The sequence below is a fragment of the Amblyomma americanum genome, chromosome 2 (genome assembly GCF_052857255.1).
Source record: "Amblyomma americanum isolate KBUSLIRL-KWMA chromosome 2, ASM5285725v1, whole genome shotgun sequence".
Classification (NCBI taxonomy): Eukaryota; Metazoa; Arthropoda; class Arachnida; order Ixodida; family Ixodidae; genus Amblyomma; species Amblyomma americanum.
Window position 1 is genome coordinate 186,729,900 of NC_135498.1, and position 21,572 is coordinate 186,751,471.

Sequence of the window (21,572 nt, forward strand, 5' to 3'; positions counted from 1 at the left end):
AAACAAAGCATCGCGATGCAATGAGAGGCTTAAAAGGTATCATGGTTTGTCCCCAGTGGAGACGACATGTTTAAATAAAGAAAAGATTTCGCACAAATCTCTTCGTCCCTTCGGTGATCGAGCGGCGTGTGCGCGCTGCTGGTGACGCAGCTCGGCGGTGGCCAACTACCTGGGCTGGCGCCTGGTGCAAGCGATGGGCGAGTACGCCACGGAGCGGTTCCGGCGTGCGCGGTTCCGCTTCGACCGCTACCGCTACCTGCTCCAGGACGCCGGCGAGGTGCCGCGCGAGTGCGTGCGCCTCACGTCGCGGCTGCTCCACTTTGCCGTGGCCAGGCTATACTTCGACCGGCACATCTCGAAACCCGCCGAACGCTATAGGAAGGTCAGGGCACGCACTCTTTGTGGCGTGCATTTGCTCGTACGCTTGCATCTCGACGGGCTTCTAGAATGCAATAAGTACGTCAGTTGCTTGAAACGCTTCGAGCCGATGAAACCAAGTCTACGATGGCGTGCTACCCTGTGCACGTAATGAACTGAAAATCTTCAAAAAGTTGGGCAAAATCCTCACAGCCAGAAAAGCTCATATGCATAGCAAGCTTTGAGCGCACATGCATGTACATGCAAGCAACAAGGAAAGCAGAATATTTTCGCAGACAGAGGAGCTGTGTTAACAATTCGCGTTCTTTGTTCTAGGTCACACCACTGCGGCACTCTATACGAGTCTACTCACGACCAGCCTTGTAGTAATAGTCTTTACGGCAATTTCGCAATTTTTTCTGTCTGGTTGAGCGCGGACTTAGGTTTAAGGTTGTCCAAAATCAACACGATCAGTTTAAACCGTTTTGCTTATTGTATACACTTCTTTTTCCTTTTTTAGGACGGTTATGTTATTTGGGATTCAGAAAAAAAGAACACTGCTGCGGAGATAACTGTTATTTGCAATTATTTTCGGACTCATGTTCAAGACTGAGAAAAAACGTTTCGGACATTTTCGCAAAGCATTCTGCAAATTCAGCGCATCATTAGGAGTTCATGGGAACAGAGCGCAAGGCTTGGCACTTTTATGACAACGAACGATGTAAGCCTCGCGAGACGCCGTAAAATGCTACAGGGCCTATTTTGATCAACAACGAATAAACGCCGTATTGAAGCAATCCGTTTTTGATGTAAAGTATGAATTTTCGTTTCCTTACTCGTGTGTAATGATCCAGTAGGCACGCATATCAGGAGGTTCTGCGCAGGTAACAACTCCAGCATGAACTCCCTTGTTGCTTTAATTGCAGCGCCTTCTTCTAGGTCTTTGCAGTTGATGTTCAGGATTTATAGGAACAATAGTGCAACAGAAACAGAGTGGGCGGTGCACTTAGTGGCAGAGGTAAAAAATTACCATTCTTATATATGCCAAATGCGCAGCATGGAGAAGGAAAGTGGCAAAAATTCACGCGACATTTACTTCAGTCAAGCCCAGGGAAAACACAGTTACCAATCAGCGGCAAGGCATTGCAGGAGAGGTGTTGTTATGCAGGCCCTTTTTTAGCTTCGCTTGAATGCGCGGTGTCAAGCGGGTCTCCTTCCCACGCAGCTGTACGACATGGCCGAGGAGCTGCGGGACGCCTTCGCCGTCCTCATCGACCTGAACACCTGGATGGACGCTGACACCAAGGAGAGGGCGAGACAGAAGGTGGGTTGCGACGAAGCCATTGTTGACAAGCCCACTACTGTCATAGTGACCGCGCCATTTCGAAATAAACGATCGATTTATAGTTGTCGAAATAAGGAACCATTATGAAAATTGACGCTTGCGTTCTGGATCATACGCAGATAAACGAGTCGTATCGCGAGAACTAAGAGCCGACGACCCGCCTAGGGATGCGAATCAGAAGACTCGATAAGATTCTATATCAAGACATATCAAACAAAAGATGCATACATCTCGGGTAGATCAAAGGAACTGCATCCCATCATTTTAAGGCTCCGCAACTGTACACTGCGGCGACTTTGACTCATTCCAATTTTTACCGCTTAATTCTTCGCCTCAAGATCCCTTTCAGGGGTCCACTGTGTTAGTGTGTGAAAAACTAGCGCGACTGGGCCAAAAACAAGAGGCAGGCGGAAAGGGCGCTCACTGAAAAACTGAAAGCTGTTGGGTGAGGTCCGCTTTCGTCTCTCTCCGTTTTGTGCCTGCGCTCATTTGAGACATGCGATCAAACTCGCCAACCAGCCCAGCTTTCCATGTGAAGCGAGTAAAACCGCTAGAAACCTTTTTTTCTCCTCTTAACCACTTCACATTCCTAATTATACATCCTGTCACTGTTATCCAGGCAAGCTTTTGATCTTTTTTCCACGGCGACAGCCGCGGTTGGAGGTCTCTTTAACTCTACAGTTCCGCGGATGTGTACCACCTGCCCTCAGAGTCGGACATGCTGACGGTCTTCAAGCTGTTCGTAGAAAGATATGTAGCTGTAATGTCGTGAAAATTATCGTTACGTGAAAATTATCGTTCGTGCTTAGAATCTCTGATCAAGCTAGGGCCATGATTTCGCTTTCGTCTTAGCTGCACCACCTTCAGATGAACATCGGCTCCCCGCCCTGGATCAAGAGCGACCGGGACCTCGACGAGTACTACAAGGACGTGAGTGTGAACGCAGACCGTCCTTTACTGCTAACTCTGTCGTTGGATGTCCCCAATCGACAATATTTAATTGCCTTCACTTGCAAATAATGGGGTGGTCACATCACTGCATTAACGGACACATATGATGACTTGTTGTCACTGTGCCTGTTTCGGCTATGAGCAAGTGACGCTAGTGGCACAGGCACTGACAGCAATGTTTGATATGTGTACAGATGAGCTTACGACGTAGGTTCAATCTCATTCATATGACTTTCATTCACGGCAAGCGATGATAGTTGCGACCTTTGGTTCAAGAGAAATAATGACAGCTTGTTCTTTAGACCCTTCGGCTTCGACCGCTCTTTTGAACGAACACTTTTTGCTGCCCTTGGAAAAATGAAAACACCTGGCTGCACCAGCTTCACCACAAGGCCACTGCTTTCCGCGAATGCGACAGACCTCTGCACACTTGCAAGACAACATGATTATTATACATCATTCGGCTTTGTCATAAAAGTCATTTGCATATAAAGCCTATCGTAAAAAGAACGCAGGCAAAATGAACGCTTTCCGCAGCCAGAAATAGCCTCCAGCGCAGGTATTCAAGTACAGTGATTTAAGCGCACAGAAGCTTTCGTTTGTGGAATTTTCAAGCATCGGACTGCTCCTAACGCCATCAGTCTCATCAGCTCTTAGCAAAGGGTGGCGTATGACTATCCATGTTCACACTCCGTAAAAGTTGTCTCTCTCTTCGGCCGCACGGCACTCACGAAAGCCAACTCGCTCCTCAGGCGCCTATCAACTTGCCTGCCTGAAAGGGAAGCCCGTTGCATGATCGTTTCTGCCAAGTGCTGCGGATTCATACAAGTGGTTTGGAAGAAGTTGGCGCAACGGCCAACTTCTCCTTCATTCCTCCGTCCTCCTTCATTCCTCCTTTTCGCGGCCTAAGTAACACGGCCACTCCTCCGCTTTCTTCACCTTCCCGTGCCTGCAGGTGCCGGACCTGCGCAAGGAGGAGTTCTTCGTGAGCCTCCTGCGCACACTCAAGGTCCACAACCGCATCATGCTCGCCCACCTGCGCCGCTTCAAGAAGGCAGAGGACTTCGGGTGCGCCGCTGCGGCGGCTTCGGCCTTGTGCGCACGCGATGGTGCCGGGTGTAGGAAAAGAAATCGAGCCTTAGTGCCCCTATACCGACACCAGTAATTGTGTCTTGCTGCGTCGCAGTCGGTCCCCCGAATTAATCACCTGTGCGTCGTCTCGCGGCTCCCCGGCTCCTTACTGAGGTCCTAAAAGATATACATCTGCATGATACTATAACTGAGGGCCCGTCAGTCTATAAGAAGATGGAAGACGCTGGTAGCCGTTGATGACAAGACAGTGTATTTGGAAGGACATTTTGAAGAAGTTAAGCTCGCATATATCGCCAGATTACCGAGTTTTGATCATAAAGAGGCTACTTTTTAAAGCTTCTGTTAAGGTAAAAGAAGCTGCAAAACATGAATAATGGTGCCGCCGGCAGTGCCGCTTTCGCAGCTCCTAAGTTTTCATTGATGAATGTGCCTTTTGCTGCCGAACGTCAACACAGGTGCAACAATCCGTACATTAGAATTTTACTGAGACCAAAAAAAAACATGCAGCTTAATTCAGTGAAGAAAGCGAGCAAAAGTGCACTGGAGAAGTGCAAGGCACCACGATTACCTTTATTCCCTTGAGCAGAGACCGCAAGCAGATTTCGTGTTTCTCTAACCAGCAACAATATCGTGGAAAATAATCATTGTCCCACTGAACTATTTGTAGATGGCTGCGTTATCTGTAGAGAGATGAATTTATTTGATGCAGCGCTATCCTCTCTATCCTCCACAGAGACCTTGATAAAGTAACAAGCTGTTATCGACACTACGACATGAGTCTACTTATCAACAAATATTGCCGTATCTATGTCCCCGTTTCAAACTAAGCATTACTCTAGCAGCTTATGTACCGATGACCAGGCACTGTTCAGAAGTATCCCTGATCGCAAATACTGCGGTGTTGCAAATGCCTAAATGGCACACGTAGATTCAGCACACAGTATTCAGTTCGAGTAAGATGATTAATATCCGTCGTAGCAACTTCTTACACCCCACCAAAGATACAAATAAATTCTGACCCATCCATATTATACCCGCATTCCTTTTTACCATATGATAACTAGGAGATTTAAAATGCTCCAAAATTACCCTTCGCGGGTTGTTCCTGAAAACGATAATCTATTTGAAGACGTGTTTCTGGTGAAAGCCATGCTACAACAGTAAACTTCATGCGCCAGAAAACACATTTATTTTTTTACATCCAAAGAGCCATTGATAAGTATGCTATCGGTTGGAACTAACTTCCATTTCAACAAGCTAACAACTTCTAAGATGAGCAAGCTGTGCCAACCAGCCAATAACTCCTAATAGCTAACCGCAGTGGTGGTCTAGTTGTCTTGAGCATCCGCCCCGCATTCGGGAGGTCCGGGGTTCGATCCTCAGTACCGCCGAGTACCCACCGGGGATGCAATGGCTACAAGCTTTTCCCTGGTCGGGTGCTCGGCTTATTTACGGTGAAATGCTTGGCAAATGGGTCTTTCAGTAGAAGAAAAATGCCTTGTGCCTTGGAGCTCTATGGCTATAGATGCCCTTGCGCCATAAAAATCTATCATCGTCATCAACTGCTAATAACACTTGAAATAGAAAATTATGGCCAGTTTTACTTTCAAAAACTGCCAGTGACTAATATGCAGCCTGAAAGATCGGTTTGAACTTGAAGCTGTATCGAATTTATTTATTTATTTATTTATTTGATGGTTTGTTTGTTCGTTTGTGTGTTTGTATATGTATTTTTATTTATTTATTTATTAATTTATTTATTTATTTATTATACCTAAAACGTTTACAATAGGGTGCTATTGAGGACGCGAGATATGAAGAACACAAACTTATTATAAACTACACTAGGCACATGGCTCAATGTAAAAAGCTCTAAAAGAACACGTGCACTGCGGAACCGAGAAAAGGGCGCATGAGAAAATGTATACTAGTGCAAGAATAAGGACTCACAAAAGCGAAGAAAAAAGGCCCATTTATAAATACAGTGTACATTTGAGAAAAAAACATAGCCATCAATTTGACAGGAAGTTTGGTTCTTTTTATGGCCATGGGATCACCTTATATATTTTCATTATGATTCAACAGTAATGGTAAGCGTGGTTGGTATTTTTGTTTGCATTTTTGTGGGGAGACTGAGTGTCACATATTATTGTACATTTAAAATTACTCCCCTAGGATAACGCCTTTGAGCTGACGTAAGCGCTTTGGAAATAAGTAAGGCAAATAAGAAAACAACTTCGCATCGTGGTCGGCTCTTATAGGGATCTTCTTCAAGCACGAATAGTAACGTCTAGACAAAAAAAAAACAAGTTAGCATCGTGATAGGCCTATATGGCTGTCTCCTGCTGGCACTAGTAATTAACATCAGAGTTCAAAACTGTAGGCTGTTCATTTCTAAACGTTATTCTACTTTTGTCTTCTTAAAGCTGTTGTTAAATCTCAAAACTGCCGCTTTCTAAACCCTGTGACCAGCCGCACGGGAACTTTGCATGTACGAAATTTAGGTTGGGCAAGAAAAGCTCTGTTTTACGCACGTGTCGCTCAAACGTGACATTCTGTCCTTTTTTTCCGTCAGATGGATTCCGCAGTTTCCGGCGACCGTGATGCACTACAGTCTACTGGGAAACTATATGCGTACGTTTCACCTCTTCAGTTCAAAAGTGAACTCGCTTTCAGAGCCAATAATAAAGGGCTCACTGTTGTGCATACCAAACGTGCCGATCTTCCTATTCATGCTCTTCTCCTGTCTTTTTTAGTTCTCCCAGTCGACTATATCCAGTTCCCGTTTTTCATACTGGACATGCCCCCGTAAGTTCAATATTCTCGATTTCCCTATGCACACTCAGCTGTAGATTCGGAAGAGATTTGTTTTTTTCGTAAACTCTACCATAGAAGTGCTCTTGCACCTGTTTCAGCTCACAGTTTAAGTGAAGCAAACCTCTATCAGCACCTAGAGGCGCCCTGAATTCCTTTGAGCTTATGCGGATTGGCTGCGCAACTTTGAAGTGCATCCACAGCCAAGTTATCCTAAGTGGCTTTGCAGAGCATGCAAACGTAATGCCAAATTAACGTCTTTCACCTTTCTTACTACCGCTCTATGAAGTGATACTGCCCGTTATGTTGCGTCGGCATTACGTCAACGCCCCGCATTAACCTCCACCAACGCTGAAAATAGCTCAGGGGGCCCGATCACTATAGCGAAAGCCTTGGCTGCAGTCTTGGTAGGAGAGGTGATGCCTCCGGAGTGTTCAAAGAGGGGAGATAAGCTAAAAATTAGCACTAAGCTTTTCCGTTGCTTCTGCTCAGAGAAGATGTTTTCGATAACATGTTGTTTGTAAGCATCTATACGTTCTCTAAAGTCTTTCTTTTTTACAAAAAGAGGGGCTGGGGGGTCGCTTAAACTACTCTAGGGGTTTTTTCTAGCCATATCCTAACTTTCCTGTCGAGGAATTTTGCAGAGTAAAGCCTTTGCCACAAAAATTGTGCTGTCGCTGATAGTTTCTTCCGAATCCCAGTGATTAAAACTGTGACTGAGGGAAACGGGCCGCGTTTTGGTTCTCGGTCACATTATTCCTCCTTCAACAGACCCATCAATTTCGGCGCATTGGGGACCATAATGGGCCAGCAGCTGACGTACGGCTTCGGAGAGCAAGGTGAGGCCACTGCATAATAAAGGCTAATGGGACGCTCATTAGGGCTGCTTATTTCCGTTTGATCTGGATTCTTTTTCCTGGCACGCGTTACACGTACCTTTCGCCCCATATTTTTATCACTGGTGCGCACGAAAGTGATGAAAAAACTTAACTTTGGAATATAACGGCGTGAATGGGCAAAGCCTTACTAATCTTATTAGGCGAAATTTCGTCTCCGACCGTCGTTGTTGAGGCCGAGAGATACTCCCAAAAAGATGGCGTCGCAAAAGCCGCCGTCTAGCCACCGAAGCGCCGAGTGTGACGACGGCACGCACAGACGATACCAGGGGCAGCCACCACCCCTCCGGCCTTTCTTATTCTTGGGTGCAAAAAGTGTCGAGAGTTCAACATGGCTCGAACCTAGTTATACAAGCTAAAGCTCTGTTATGCATGATGAGACTCGGTTTGGATGTTTTATTATTTTACATCAAGGGCTGTGGCTTGACTAAGGTGAAGACTGTTTTATGGTCTCTAAAGAAATTACTTGCAGTTATACTTTGCGTCACTATGAGGTTAGAACTAGGTGGTACGTGACACTTAGGTCAGGGTCAAAGGTCAAAGGTCAAGGCCAGCAACCTAATGGTCATAGTCATATGATCCCGTGGTCATGCTACCATAGTTTGTGCCATACCACCGCGCAGTTAAGGTCTGTTTGACTTTGCGAGGCAATGAAGGTCATTGTCGATATGGTGCGCAATGTCTCATATCAAATGTCAAGGTAAGGTGCTCAATGGTCATCACATGGTCATACTAACATAGCTTTGGCCATACCACTACGCAGTTAAGTTCAGTTTCACCTTGTCAAGCGTTGAAGGCCATTGTCTTATTCAGTAAGTAGAGGAAAGGACTACAGCTATTGCTCGAAAATTAGCGCAATATAAGCACGTTCGCCAGTGAGAAAGACAGGACAACGCGGTGTTTTTTTCCGAGGACCGAACACCAAGGCTAATAATACCTTGGTCGGCTTGAAAGATAACCGATCCTGGAATCATGTACTCCCTGAAGTAGCTCAACTGGCCCAAGTCGTACGTTAAATGAATTTGAGCAGGACCTGAATGGCCAATGTTTTGATAAACCGCATGTGATTGTTACACCTTGTAACCTCAATATGAGAAGCGAGGCCAAGCGAGTATTAAAGGAACTGCATTTCAGCGCCTGCAGATCTTTCATGAAAGCTTTTAGCGCGTGCGAGGACCTCTTTATCATGTAATACTCAATTCACAAATGAAGCTTTAACACAGGTCCACTCTGTGAATGATACTGTACTAAACAGCACGAAAGGAAACGAGGTAATGTGCCGATACCCGAAATGTCCCATGAAAGACAAACAGCGATGTACATTCAGCGTGTGTCCAATTTCTACAGTGAAATTAAATCACCAATGACGTTCTCCTAGCTCAAGGCTCCTTCATTACCAATCAAGCGTGCTACATCTTTCGGACGCATGGTCTGCATCAAGGCCCTCGGATGTCTTTTCCGCAGGCGCGCTGTACGACGAGCGCGGTAAACTGGTGGAGTGGTGGTCGCGCGAGACGCACCGCAAGTTCGTCACTGGCGCCCGCTGCCTCTCCGAGCAATACGACCAGTTCAACAACCCCATCACCGGCACCAAGGCAAGCAGACAGCATGAGATGACGACTGCACAGAAATCGTTGAATTCACACGCAGTATCATACCGATATGCACACCAAGGGAAGTCATCCAGCCGCTCGTCACAATTAAATGCTCGTCCCGAAAGCTTGGCATCGTGAACATTTCTAAGGTATAAAGAGGAGCGCTTTCTTTCGCTACGTCAGAAATGTCCTTCTTCTGTCTTATCGAAACAGTCTCACACCGCAGTAGAAATCGTGTCAGTCGTTACGTAAGAAATTCCGCTTTTTCTACGGCGGCAGAAACATTAGGAGCATCGCCCTCGCAATAAGCATGAGCATTTCCGAATGCTTTGGTGTCGCGGCAAAGTCGCCATTTTCCCTACGCTCATAGGCGTGCATGTCGCAGTGACATAATAGAGCTTTGATCCTGTTCATTCCTGCCATCCACGCACCTGTAGTTGAGGTCGCTCTAGTTACAGCCAGCAGGAAAGCCTTAATTCATAGCTTTGCAGAAAACCAACGGCTGAGCAGAATCCACTAAAGAATACGACGTTTTATTGTGGCAGTAAAGTGTAATTTCACAATCGCGCTGTGTAAATACAAAATAGCTAATCGGTTGGGCAGTAAAGTACAAAAAAATATATGTTCTAGTTCAGGTTCTATTTCACTGGCATTACTAGAGATAAGGTTCGGAAGCCATGGCTTTCATCGGCCGTGTGAATCTCAGCAAAACTTCGATCACAATTCAATAAAAATTTATTCTCGGTGAGGTCCAGGTGTTTTATCTCAGCCAGCGGAAGCGTAGAGCGCTTGTGGGCTGGGAATATTTTTTTTTCAGTGCAGTTGTTGGCACCAATGGGTAGGGGGCACGAATTGAGAGTGACAGTAATGTGTTCTTCATAAATACAGATGTCGAATCGAAGGAAATGTTCTGAAAGTCACCAGTGACAATGGACTCGGACGGATACACGATAACGCACCAGCGGGAAGATTCTTTTTATTATGGAGGAAAAACACTAAGGCGCCCGTGTGCTGTGCGATGTCAGTGCACGTTAAAGATCCCCAGGTGGTCGAAATTATTCCGGAGCCCTCCACTACGGACCTATTTGTTCCTCTCTTCTTTCACTCCCTCCTTTATCCCTTCCCTTACGGCGCGGTTCAGGTGTCCAACGATATATGAGACAGATACTGCGCCATTTCCTTTCCACCAAAAAACCAATTATTATTATTATTTGGTGCGTTATCGTGTATAACCTTCGAGTCCGTTGTTGTCACTGGTGACTTTCAGAACATTTCCTTCAATTCGACATCTGCATTTATGAAGAACACATTACTGTCACTCGCAATTCCTCCCCCCTACCCATTGGTGCCAACAACTGCACTGAAAAAAAATATCCCCAGCCCACAAGCGCTCTACGCTTCCGCTGGCTGAGATACAACACCTGGACCTCACCGAGAATAAATTTTTATTGTATTGTAATCGAAGTTTTGCTTAGATTCACACGGCCGATGAAAGCCATGGCTTCCTAACCTTATCTCTAGTAATGCACGTAAAATAGAACCTGAACTATAGCATATATTTTTTGTGCTTTACTGCCCCACCGATTAGCTATTTTGTATTTACACAGCGCGTTTGTGAGATTACACTTTACCGCCATAACAAAATGTCATGTTTTTGTAGTGGATTCTGCTCAGCCTTTGTTTTTCTGCAAAGCTATGAATGAAAGCTTTCCTGGTGGCTGTAACTACAAAAAAAGAATCAAGGTCAGCGGGAAGAGTGGCTCAGTGGTTAGGTGCTCGGCTACTGATCCGGAGTTTCCGGGTTCGAACCCGACCGCGGCGGCCGCGTTTCAATGGACGCGAAAACGCAAAAGGCGCCCGTGTGCTGTGCGATGTCAGTGCACGTTAAAGATCCCCAGGTGGTCGAAATTATTCCGGAGCCCTCCACTACGGCACCTCTCTCTTCCTTTCTTCTTTCACTCCCTCCTTTATCCCTTCCCTTAAGACGGGGTTCGGGTGTCGGCCGATATGTGGGCAGATACTGCGCCATTTCCTTTCCCCAAAAAACCAATTTTAAATTTAATTTTTCTATTTCATTACGTACATTTTAATAAGAACTCTTGTTTAATCCACTTTTACATTTTTGTTTTATTTACTACAGACTTATGATTGACAGTCCGTGCGGATATCTTCTTTCTACAACTTCCGTCCACACCCCTCATGAGTCAAAAAACGCTTTCGTCTTACTAAAATTTGCAGTGGCTTAACATGGCTAAGCCTGGAATTCAGCGAAAGGCAAGAACTCTTGCTGTTTAGAAAAAAAAATTATTTACATATGTACAGATGCCATGGTTATTGAATACATTGACATTCACAAGTAGACAAGACGTTAAGCATGCAAGGCGAGCCAATTGAATAGGTACCATAAGCTTGCTAAGCGCCTGAGGCTCGTCCATGGCAGCTCCGCTACGCGCTCGCGACAGCCGTTCTATATATAGCCACACGACCACGTAGCTATGACGTGCTTTCGCATGGTCTTACGAAACCCCCATCGGGTGTCATTACGTGATTCACATCACCCCATCGGACGTTCTTAAGTTCAAAGGCGAACCCAAATGTCAGCCATGTTAAAAGTCAAATGTCGAATCAAAGTCAGTGATCTAAGGTCAAAGAAAAATGAATTCGGTCACTGACCATGTCATGAGATTCAAAGACATTTCGGGACCTCGTACGGGTTCCTTGACCAAGGAACGCGTACGAGGTTCCGAAACGTCAATCAAAGGTCAAATAAAGGTCATGGATGAAGGTCAATGGTCCCACACCATAGCTGTGCCATAAATTTTCATATGCGGCTAACGTATTTGGGCTGAAGGTTGTTAAAGGTCATCTCCGACCTTCGCGACGACGGCTTTACCTAGCGTAGTGAAGCTTTTCGCTTCAAAGGGCGCGTCTAGTGAATGCAAGGGTTTCTTACCAACATATCTTCGATATCTGTTAGGAGGCGTACATGAGTAATTACGAGCATGTAAATTATAGATGTCCGAATTAAGCGAGTACCGTGCGTTTCCGGTAGATTTCCTCCGTGCTTGGCGTGCAGTCGTAGCGTCGTCCTGTCGCACCCACTGAAACCCCCCTTCGCCATACACGGCGCTGTCCCGGCATACGGCGCTCGTATCTTTCGACTCTGCGCCTTCCCTGAATGCTGATGTGTCATCTATATCAGTGGGTGCTCGACCACGAGGGAACGCTATCGAGTTTCACCTTTAAGGTGGAGCTTTGCGTATCCAAAATGTTAAGCTGAAAGGCTTTCTTGGCTCTTGAGTGACGTGGACGGTAATTGTATAGACGGAAGTTGTCCGCACGAACCGTCAATCATAAGTTGTCTGGAAAATGAAACAAAAAAAATTAACGGGGATTTCCTCAACTAATCCTGGATATACAAAGCGAAAGATGTCGGCGTTCACTGTGTTCATTGGCTTTGGCATTGACAATGTTCTAGACGGCGATGGCTTTGAGGAAAGGAAGGGCGCATAACTGGCTCCCTGGATATGCGGACGCCTCATCCGTGCTTTGATACATGTGGCGGTGGTGAGAGAGAGATGTGGCCTGAATGCATTAGCGCTGACAGCGTTGTGGCTGACATACGGCACTGCAGCAATAGCTAGGCCGCAGCGTTCATTTGCTGATCAATCTCTCGCGATAAACAATTAACTGCATGCCACCTCCCAGGGTGGCAGGGAGGGCGCGCTGCCTATCCAGTGTGCAGAACGCAATCAAAGCAGGCTTTTGCGTTGCGATTGGACACCAACGCCGCGTACATGAAAGCTAGATTGAGGCCTCCACTGACCCACGGAGCCGGTTGTGCGCCTTTCCTGTCGTGAAAATAAGCGGCCTTTGCAAAGTTGTCAACGCCAATGAACTCTATGAAAGCCGTTGCTCACTTTTAACGCGACAGCGTTAAGGAGGTCGTGTCGCAGAAAAGCCGGTGTCGTCGGCGTCTTTGGCCGTGAGCGAAAAATGTCGCATCTCGGTGGACACTTGAACCGCACCGTAAGGGAAAGGATATTCCTTCCCTTACGGCGCGGTACGGGCGTCCAGCGAGAATTGAGACAGGAGTCATTTCCTTTCCTTAAAACCAATTTTCATTTCATTTTCATTCCCTTAAAGGGACTATGCAATAAATAAAAAGCCGCTTGTAAATGTTTTCAATGCTTAGAAATGATGCTTAGAAGCATTCCCATCAAGTATGTGTCTTCGAACTGAGCCGGCAATTTATTATGAATTTTTAAAAACCGTGTTTTTTTTTAAATTCGCGGGCCGATTGGTGTGCTCGTAGTGACCAATTTTGAAACTAAAATCGTGAAAGAAGACGTCACTGTACCCATGACGTCCCCATGCCACCACACGCTGTCCTTCGCTGGAGCCACGGCAGCCACGACGTCACGGGCACACTTCCGGCAGCCGTGAAAATCGTCTGCTCGTGCCGACGCGCGACCCTCTCGGGCAAGCGCGAGCGAGGGCATTGCCTTCGCGCATATGGTTTCCATTTTCCTCCGCCACCTCCTCCTGTCGGGAGTTCCGGAGCCACTCGCAGTGGCTTGTCGAGTCGCTACTGTCGTCGCTGGCGTTCAGCCAAGGCGGATTTAAAGTGGTGGCGAAGACTGGGCCGAAAAGTGGTTTAGCGCGACTGCAGCACAACCAGAGGATGGGGGGGCAAAACACTCATATAAAGAAATGATAAAGCTACAAAATTGGAATGTAATCTGCCAATAGAAAAGAAAAAATATATTAGCAGCTTGTTTTATGAAAGAGGTAAGTCATTTTATTAAAACCTGGCAAATTTTGTATTTTTGCAACACTCTTGACCTGCCCCCTATTCATGAGTGTGCGGTGCATTACAGCGCGTCTTTGCAGGCCTTGTTTCGATACCCGGCTAACCCGGCCACAGTGGCGGGAGCTTACGAAGCGATTTCTTATCGCCAGCTGTCTGCGATGGCGCGCCTGGTAAAGCGTATAAATTTAGCTCGCCGGTCTCAAAATGCTCCTTTTGCGAAGTTTTCGTCGTCCTTGCACGTCGCTTCTTTGTCACCGTTCGGTAAGATTTGCACCCCGCTGCCGGTGCTGCGGCAGTTTTCTCGGTTTTGTCGTTTCCTTCGGCGTGCGGCCAGTGCGAAGTCTTTTTCCGTCTTTGCACGCTTCGCGCTCTTCTTTTGAAGCGCTTAGCGCTTCATTTCAAGATGAGCTTGCGGCATGTGAAGAAACGATGCTCCGTGGTACACTGCGACAGCGTGGATAGTACCATTGGTGTCACGCTACACCGATTCCCGCTGGACTTTCACAGGTGAGCTCTTGACAGTGTCGTCTGCTCTAGGTATGCGCGATAGCTTCGATATGGTTTCGTCGGGCTGTTCGCTCGTGTTTCCTAGCTGTAACCCGTTCGTGCGTACTTGGCTTCATGTTTTCGGGGATATTTATGTACTACACTGCAGGGCACACACTTTCAGTGCTGAGGTGTGCGAATAATAATAATAATTGGTTTTTTTGGGGAAAGGAAATGGCGCAGTATCTGTCTCATATATCGTTGGACACCTGAACCGCGCCGTAAGGGAAGGGATAAGAGAGGGAGTGAAAGAAAAAAGGAAGAATTAGGTGCCGTAGTGGAGGGCTCCGGAATAATTTTGACCACCTGGGGATCTTTAACGTGCACTGACATCGCACAGCACACGGGCGCCTTAGCGTTTTTCCTCCATAAAAACGCAGCCGCCACGGTCGGGTTCGAACCCGGGAGCTCCGGATCAGTAGTCGAGCGCCCTAACCACTGAGCCACCGCGAAAGAGGCCCACATTTTTCTAATTTATAGTGAGTTTCATGCAGCTGACTATTACCAACGTGAACTTCACACCGGGCTCTCAGGAGCAACCACGTTCACGCTACTGACCGGGAGGCCCATTTAGAACAAAGTTTGCTACCTGACAGCTCTGAGTACGACATTGTTTAGTTTTGCAAAACCATGAAGCCAATTTGAGGATCCCCTCGCAGCTGGGAGTATCGAAACTCAGCCTCGTGTATGTGCGCGGCTTTGAGGAGGCTTTAACTGGATTCGCTCAGCAGGAGTTATTGCCTGCCTTGGTATTGCTGTCCTACATATACATGACTGTCAGGGTAATTTTAAACGCACTTCACTCTCGTCACTCGTTGAGCTTAGAAAAGCAGCTAGCCGCGTGGCATGAGGATGAGCGTTACCGCACTCTGGGGCGCAGAGAGCTTGGCGCGAGCATTTACTACCATAGTTCAGATGTAATGCAAGTATAATTTACTGCAGTTAGCAGTGACAGGAATAATGACGCATTGGCGTTTCGAGTATGCGTATTCCTTTTGGCGCAGTTGTATCTAACGTGCATGTTGCATCACGTCCAGGTGCCGAGCGTGGGCGCAGTTCTGCCGCAACGTCAGCCTGGAGAAGAAGGCGCCGTCGCAGCTACGAAAACTCAGGATTTGCTCGAGGCACTTCGAACCATCTGTGTATCTGCCGTCAGGAAGGCTGCGACACGATGTTTTGCCTACTCGAGCAAGCATTGCCGGTAATTTTTGTTATCAAACTTTTAAGGCATTCGCCGCTCTTGAAATGTCAGGTTTTGTGAAAAAATGAAATTTTTCCTTTTTGTCGTAACCGTAAACAGTCTAGCGTCTTTTGCAAAACGAATTATGTATCTGTTTTGTGGCTTTAAAAATTACAGTAAATTTTTACCTGCACCCTGCTAAGCGAAAACGAAAATGGAAGTATCGCTTTCACGTGAGCACATATAATTATATACATATCGTATATATATATATATATATATATATATATATATATATATATATATATATATATATATGTGTGTGTGTGTGTGTGTGTGTGTGTGTGTGTGTGTGTGTGTGTGTGTGTGTGTGTGTGTGTGTGTGTGTGTGTGTGTGTGTGTGTGTGTGTGTGTGTGTGTGTGTGTGTGTGTGTGTGTGTGTGTGTGTGTGTGTGTGTGTATATAATATTCGTTTTACGTCTCTTGTATGCACTGTACACTGTATGTGAGGTTCGTGACAAATGTCCAACATAGCATAGAATTAGGTTTGTGCTTGTGGTAAGCTAATGGCACAAGCTTAGTAGCCGAAGGGTGCTCAAGCGAATTTCTAGGCACGCGTGCGGAAAAAGTACACTGACGGTGTGAATACTCTTGCCTGATATTTCCGGTAAAAAAAAGGATAATGGAAGTGGGATATTCGGTAGTCTGGTATGGAAAAGGGCTCCAAAGGATCTTAACGTGAGTCTGTCAGTCTTCCGGTTCAGGCTGTTTGATGCCGCTAGCCACTTCAGCAACGGAAACCAGGTGACTCTACATGTTTTGCAGCAAGTGGGAGTTGAATCTTTCATATTCACCGTGAAACCTTGTCTCATGAACGGTCCCTGTCGTGTCCAGAGGGCATTCTCGTCCTTCCTTTGATAGCTCAAAAAAAGTGATGGGGAAAAAAGGGTGAGCCTTCCTAAATGTTTGATGAATTTTAGTACTCCAGAACTTTGCTTTCTTGTATGCAGAGCTTCTTTTTTTATCTTCAGTCTTATCAGGGTGCAATCTTATGCCGACTTGGGCAAGGTACGCTTGGTGAAAAGCTTCTCGAGATATTGTGTGCTCATGCGTTATGTATCAAAGCATGCACTGAACGATTATAGAAATGCACTAATTGTTTGTGTTGTTGCCTTTTACCTCAATATTTATGCTAGCGAAAGCCAATGTTTGTACAGGTTTTTATTTTTCGCGATAATTGCTTACGAATTCATTCTTGTTGCATCTCATTGCGTAGGCCATAGGCTGACCTGCATAAATATGTAAACAATATGGGGCACATTACTTGATTTGCGAGCTATTGTTGTTTGTGTGATAGGCGAATTTCGCACTCTTCAAAGTAAAACATAGCATATGAAAATTGCAAATGATTTACTGGTGCTCCACAGCTGCTGATGACATCAAACTAATGTGCCTAACGATTAAGGGTGGTAAACAGAATTTTATTTCATTGGATAAGCATTTTTCTTTCTAGAGTGATGACAATGTGAACCGCATACTGTGGAAGCTATAGTTCTTTGGAAATTATTTACTATAAAGGTACTGAATTCTCTTTTCTCTCCGCAATAATGTTGCCATTTCAGACACCTCAAGCCAATGCAGCAGCGACATGGACTGTTCACAATCTCTGAGCGAAACTTCGGCATCAGTGCGCCGGGCTGGAGAACCAGGTGAGCAGGGTTGTATGCATAACTGACATAAATCTTTTGAAAATGGTGACGACTGAAAGCTCATTGGACTGCTTCCTATGATAGCTGCTGTCTCCGGTGAACCTGTTTCCAAGGGGTACGTCCAGAGTCGGTCGTCCCAGTCGCTGCTACTCTTCCAAGAAGGTGATTGTTATTTCGTAACTGCTCGAACAGCCTGAGGAGGTATGGCTCAGAAATATGCTACAATTCCTTGTCTGTGCGCTGTGCAGATGCAGATGGTGCCAGCCCTACTGGTTCTACGCTGAACCAAGCTTGTTCCCACGCCAGTGGCTTCATAATGGTTCAGTGTAAGTGTTAATTCCGCCTGTGGCGCTTAGTTATTATTTGTGCATTGTTGGGTTGCTGGCTTCCCTGTCAGAACTGTGCTGTCACTATATTTTGTTCTTTATATTCTGTGGGCGCAGCTGACCACACATATGCAGGACCAAGCACTGAAGCAAGCGCTTCATCTCTGGAACCTGGCACGGCAGGGGTGGCCGCAACACTGTCAGCGAGTGCTGATCTGTCACCAGGAGCTCCGTTCAGCAGTTCGCCTCTTTCTTATGAAGGTTAGCAATTTTACAACGCTTTCGCAATATTGCGCACTTTTTGGTGCTACAGGACTACATGCAGCTATGACTAAACCCGACGTAGCAACTTATTGCTCTTCCGTCGACTCTGTACGTTGCAGGATCTTTCACCAGCCCCATCAATGAAAGGCGGCCACTGCAGAAACTTCGAGCCAAGCTCAGGCAGCTGTGTAACCGCAACAAGAGGCTGCAAGGACTGCTGCTTCAGCGCCGTCGCATGAAGACCACTGCCGAATTGGTAGATAGTCTGCGTGAGCATTTAACACCAGCTGTTGCTGCCTTTGTTGAAGCTCAGTTAAAGATGCACAATGTCAGCAGGTTTGGCCGTCGATGGTGCAGCCAAAACAAAACCTTTGCTTCAGGTTTATACTTCCACAGCCCAAAAGGTTACAGATATTGCAGGAAACTCCTGAAACTTCCATCTGTTAGGTCACTGCAGCTGTGGCTTGCACGCGTACCATTGAGGATTGGATTTTATCCTGAAGTGTTTGATTTGATCGAGAAACGGGCAGCGTCTTTTCCACGGCAAGACAGGGCTTGCACCATAATTTTTGATGAAATGCATGTTTCAAAGGAGCTGTCGTACAATCCAGTGCCGGACAGATTTGAAGGCCTTGAAGAGTACAGTGCAGCACAAGGTCCAAATCTTGCAAACAAGGCGCTTGTGTTCATGGCCAAAGGAATATGTACGCCGTGGAAGCAGCCTCTTGGCTACTTCTTTGCAGATAAGGCAGCGCCTGCAACTGTTCTGTATGACCTCCTCTTCAAATGCCACAAAATGTTGGTTGGAGCTGGATTGCAGCCTGTGGCTGTGGTTTGTGATCAGGGGAACCAAAATGTTTCTCTGTTTTCGAAACTTGTGACCCCTGAAAAGCCGTACTTAAGTGTGAATGGTGAACCGCTTTTCTTTATTTTTGATCCACCGCATTTGCTCAAATGCTTGCGCAATATGCTCTTCAAGTATGACTTCAGGGTAGGCAGTGACACAATTAAAAGCTCGTACATACGACAGGCTTATGAGAAGGATCGAGAAATGCAAATTCGGTCCATCCCAAAGTTGAGTGCCCGGCACTTTAATTTCTTTTGCTTCGAAGATGTCTGTGAAACTCGCAGCACAGGTATTCAGCAATCATTGCGCTGCTGCATTGTGCACATTGGTAACATTCCAACAGTTGCCATCAGAGGCTATCCACACAGCCAGATTTGTTGAGAGGATCGATAGACTCTTTGACAGTCTAAATACTTCACAGAAGCGGGGAATGTCGCCGTATGCATCTGCAATTTGTGCAGGATCTGTGCATGAAGAGTTTTTGGAAGATTGCATTGCAGTTTTCGAAAACATCGAAGTTCTAGGCTGTGCGCGGCAGCCTCTTTGCATCCGTGGCTTCTGCCAAACTATGAGGGCTGTGCTGCTGTTATGGAACCACCTGGCCCCTCGCTATGGTTTGACATACCTCCTTACCAGGCACCTGAACCAGGATGCACTTGAAAACACTTTTGCTATTGTTAGGTCGAAATCTGGATCGAACAGCAACTCGTCTTGCCGGCAGTTTCAAGCAGCATTTAGGCATCTTTTAGTTAGCAACCTTTTCAAACTGTCGGAAAGCAGCAACTGTGCTGAAGACATGTCTAACCTTCTAGCCACTCTCCCAGTTTGTTTATCTAAGTCTGCTCCTTCTCTCTGTACAGCTGCCACATCTTTGCCAGTTGCAGTAGAAGTTTTGCCATATGATTATCAGTCTCCAATACTAGAGAACAACATTGTCTATTTTGCTGGCTGGCTTGCCTACAAGTTTATGAATGATCACAGGTGTGTTACAGGGCCACATACGTGCGAGGTGAGGCTAGAAAATGCCGCCTTTGCCGATCAGAGCCAAGTTCTCTTGTACTTAAGTGTCAAAAATCCTGGAGAAGGTGACTATGGGAGCCTGTCAGTTCCTACACCCTCGTTTGTAGCTTTCATCAATGCTTGCGAGCAGGTTTTTGTCGCATCTAGTTCTAATATAGTGGGAAAAGAACAAGTAGGGCATGATCTGTGCATGTTGCTTCATGCCAAGGTAGAAAAATCGCTGACTGTGTGTGGTGATGACGTTTATGATGGTTTGTTTGCCCTGTTCGTCAGGGTGAGGCTGCATTGGCTTGCACGCAGAAAAAATCTTGAACTGCACAGTCAAACTACTAAACGGAAAGCCACGAAGCAAGCACTGAGGCTAAGCAAATGAAAAGGATGCAATTCCCGAGCTGTTGGCTGAATATTTTGTGAAGTTGCAGGCTATTATGCAGCCTGTGCAACAAATCAGCTTAGTCTGGTTTAACGGTTGCAAAGGGTTTTTTTCTGGTTCACAGCCTGGTTTTATTCTTTTATTTTTTACTTGTGTATTTTGATTTGCTACGATGTGACGTGGTTGCTCACAGGGGCAATGGTTTAACAATGTAGCATCTTTCATCGTTCATTCCACTATGTCACTCTTTTAGGGTACTTTTATGCCATGTACAGCCTGTTCAAGTGTCACCTATGTACTTGTGCAATATTGTCAGATAAAACGCCATACCGATAAAGCGAATGCCTCTGAAAGGAGACTTTCTAGGCAATGGATTAACCTAGTTTCCGTGGCGCTGGGATTAATTTTTCCACCTGCTCGCCCCCCCCCCCCCCGCAGTTCCGTGCTGGCAGGTATAATGAAATCAACCATTGTCATCATAACTACCACTCGGCACCACTGGCTACCAGGCCACCGTTTAGCAGGCTAGTTGCATCTCAGAGTTTTTAGTAGGATCTTTGTCAGCGCAACGAACAGAACAGCGCTGGACTTTTATCTGGCTATATTGTAGTGTACAGTACACTGATTACATGCTTTACTGCCCCGCGAATGTCCTTGCACTTCACTGTACGCTGTACTTCATGTGTACTTTTGTTGACGTAAAATTACTTCAAATTGATCCGGCTAACGACTAGAAGTACTCTGGAGATGGTACGCCGGCTCAATGTATGGTATTTGCTCCTACGTTGAGCACGTTTGAGGGTGCTAAAGCTGGCTTTAACATTGCCTTGCAGATGTAAACGCACCTGCTATATTCTTTCAGCTGAAGAAATTAAATGGGAAGAATAATCGCAGTGTGCTCTATGGTCTGTATTGATGCGCCTACTTATGTCATGTTATGTTTGCTTCAATTGAAGCTCTCGTAGCATTGTTTTCTATACTTTTCAATTTCCTAACTGACAACGTTCGTGGCACTTTAGGGCTTTTTCCTATCTGCACTGTGACTATTGAGATGATTAGCCAACTTAAACAATACTGCTTGTGCTGCCTGTGACATGTATTTTTTGTTTGTGTGCCAAGGGTGTGCTTTGTGACTGTATTTGTTTGGTTGCTGCAATAAACAATGAATATGAAACTATGAAAACCATACTTGCCGTACACTCTATTGCGAACTGTGCACTTGAGCCAGTGCTTTGTGCATCATACCTTGCATCATACCTTGCTGTACTCAAAAGCTCTCAAAAGTACTAGCACCAGTATTTGCACTACGAATCATGCATGCTTCGCCAGTGTCTGGAAGTGTTGCTTCCTTTCTATGCTGCCCCTCCTTTACCAGTCACTTTCATTGCGTTCCCAATTGCACATTAACAAGGCCATAACTAGCAGGAACTCGAGCACATTTGAC

At 46.0% G+C, this 21,572-nt stretch overlaps 2 protein-coding genes across 2 annotated transcripts in view; both read left to right on the forward strand.

Moving 5' to 3' along the window:
- Positions 1 to 21,572, forward strand: part of LOC144119373 (neprilysin-1-like) — a 91,025-nt gene that overhangs the window by 37,853 nt on the left and 31,600 nt on the right. Inside the window, exons 13-20 of the mRNA XM_077652009.1 lie at positions 151 to 382; positions 1,583 to 1,681; positions 2,555 to 2,632; positions 3,609 to 3,721; positions 6,321 to 6,379; positions 6,502 to 6,553; positions 7,331 to 7,398; positions 8,920 to 9,050. Of these exons, the coding sequence (XP_077508135.1) occupies positions 151 to 382; positions 1,583 to 1,681; positions 2,555 to 2,632; positions 3,609 to 3,721; positions 6,321 to 6,379; positions 6,502 to 6,553; positions 7,331 to 7,398; positions 8,920 to 9,050 (832 nt within the window). The remainder of the gene's footprint in view (positions 1 to 150; positions 383 to 1,582; positions 1,682 to 2,554; positions 2,633 to 3,608; positions 3,722 to 6,320; positions 6,380 to 6,501; positions 6,554 to 7,330; positions 7,399 to 8,919; positions 9,051 to 21,572) is intronic.
- Positions 16,952 to 18,454, forward strand: LOC144119251 (uncharacterized). The gene is made up of 6 exons (XM_077651917.1): positions 16,952 to 17,298; positions 17,383 to 17,460; positions 17,547 to 17,624; positions 17,742 to 17,885; positions 18,008 to 18,232; positions 18,441 to 18,454. Exons 1-6 carry the CDS (start codon positions 17,238 to 17,240, stop codon positions 18,452 to 18,454), a joined length of 600 nt encoding a protein of 199 aa, XP_077508043.1. The 5' UTR covers positions 16,952 to 17,237.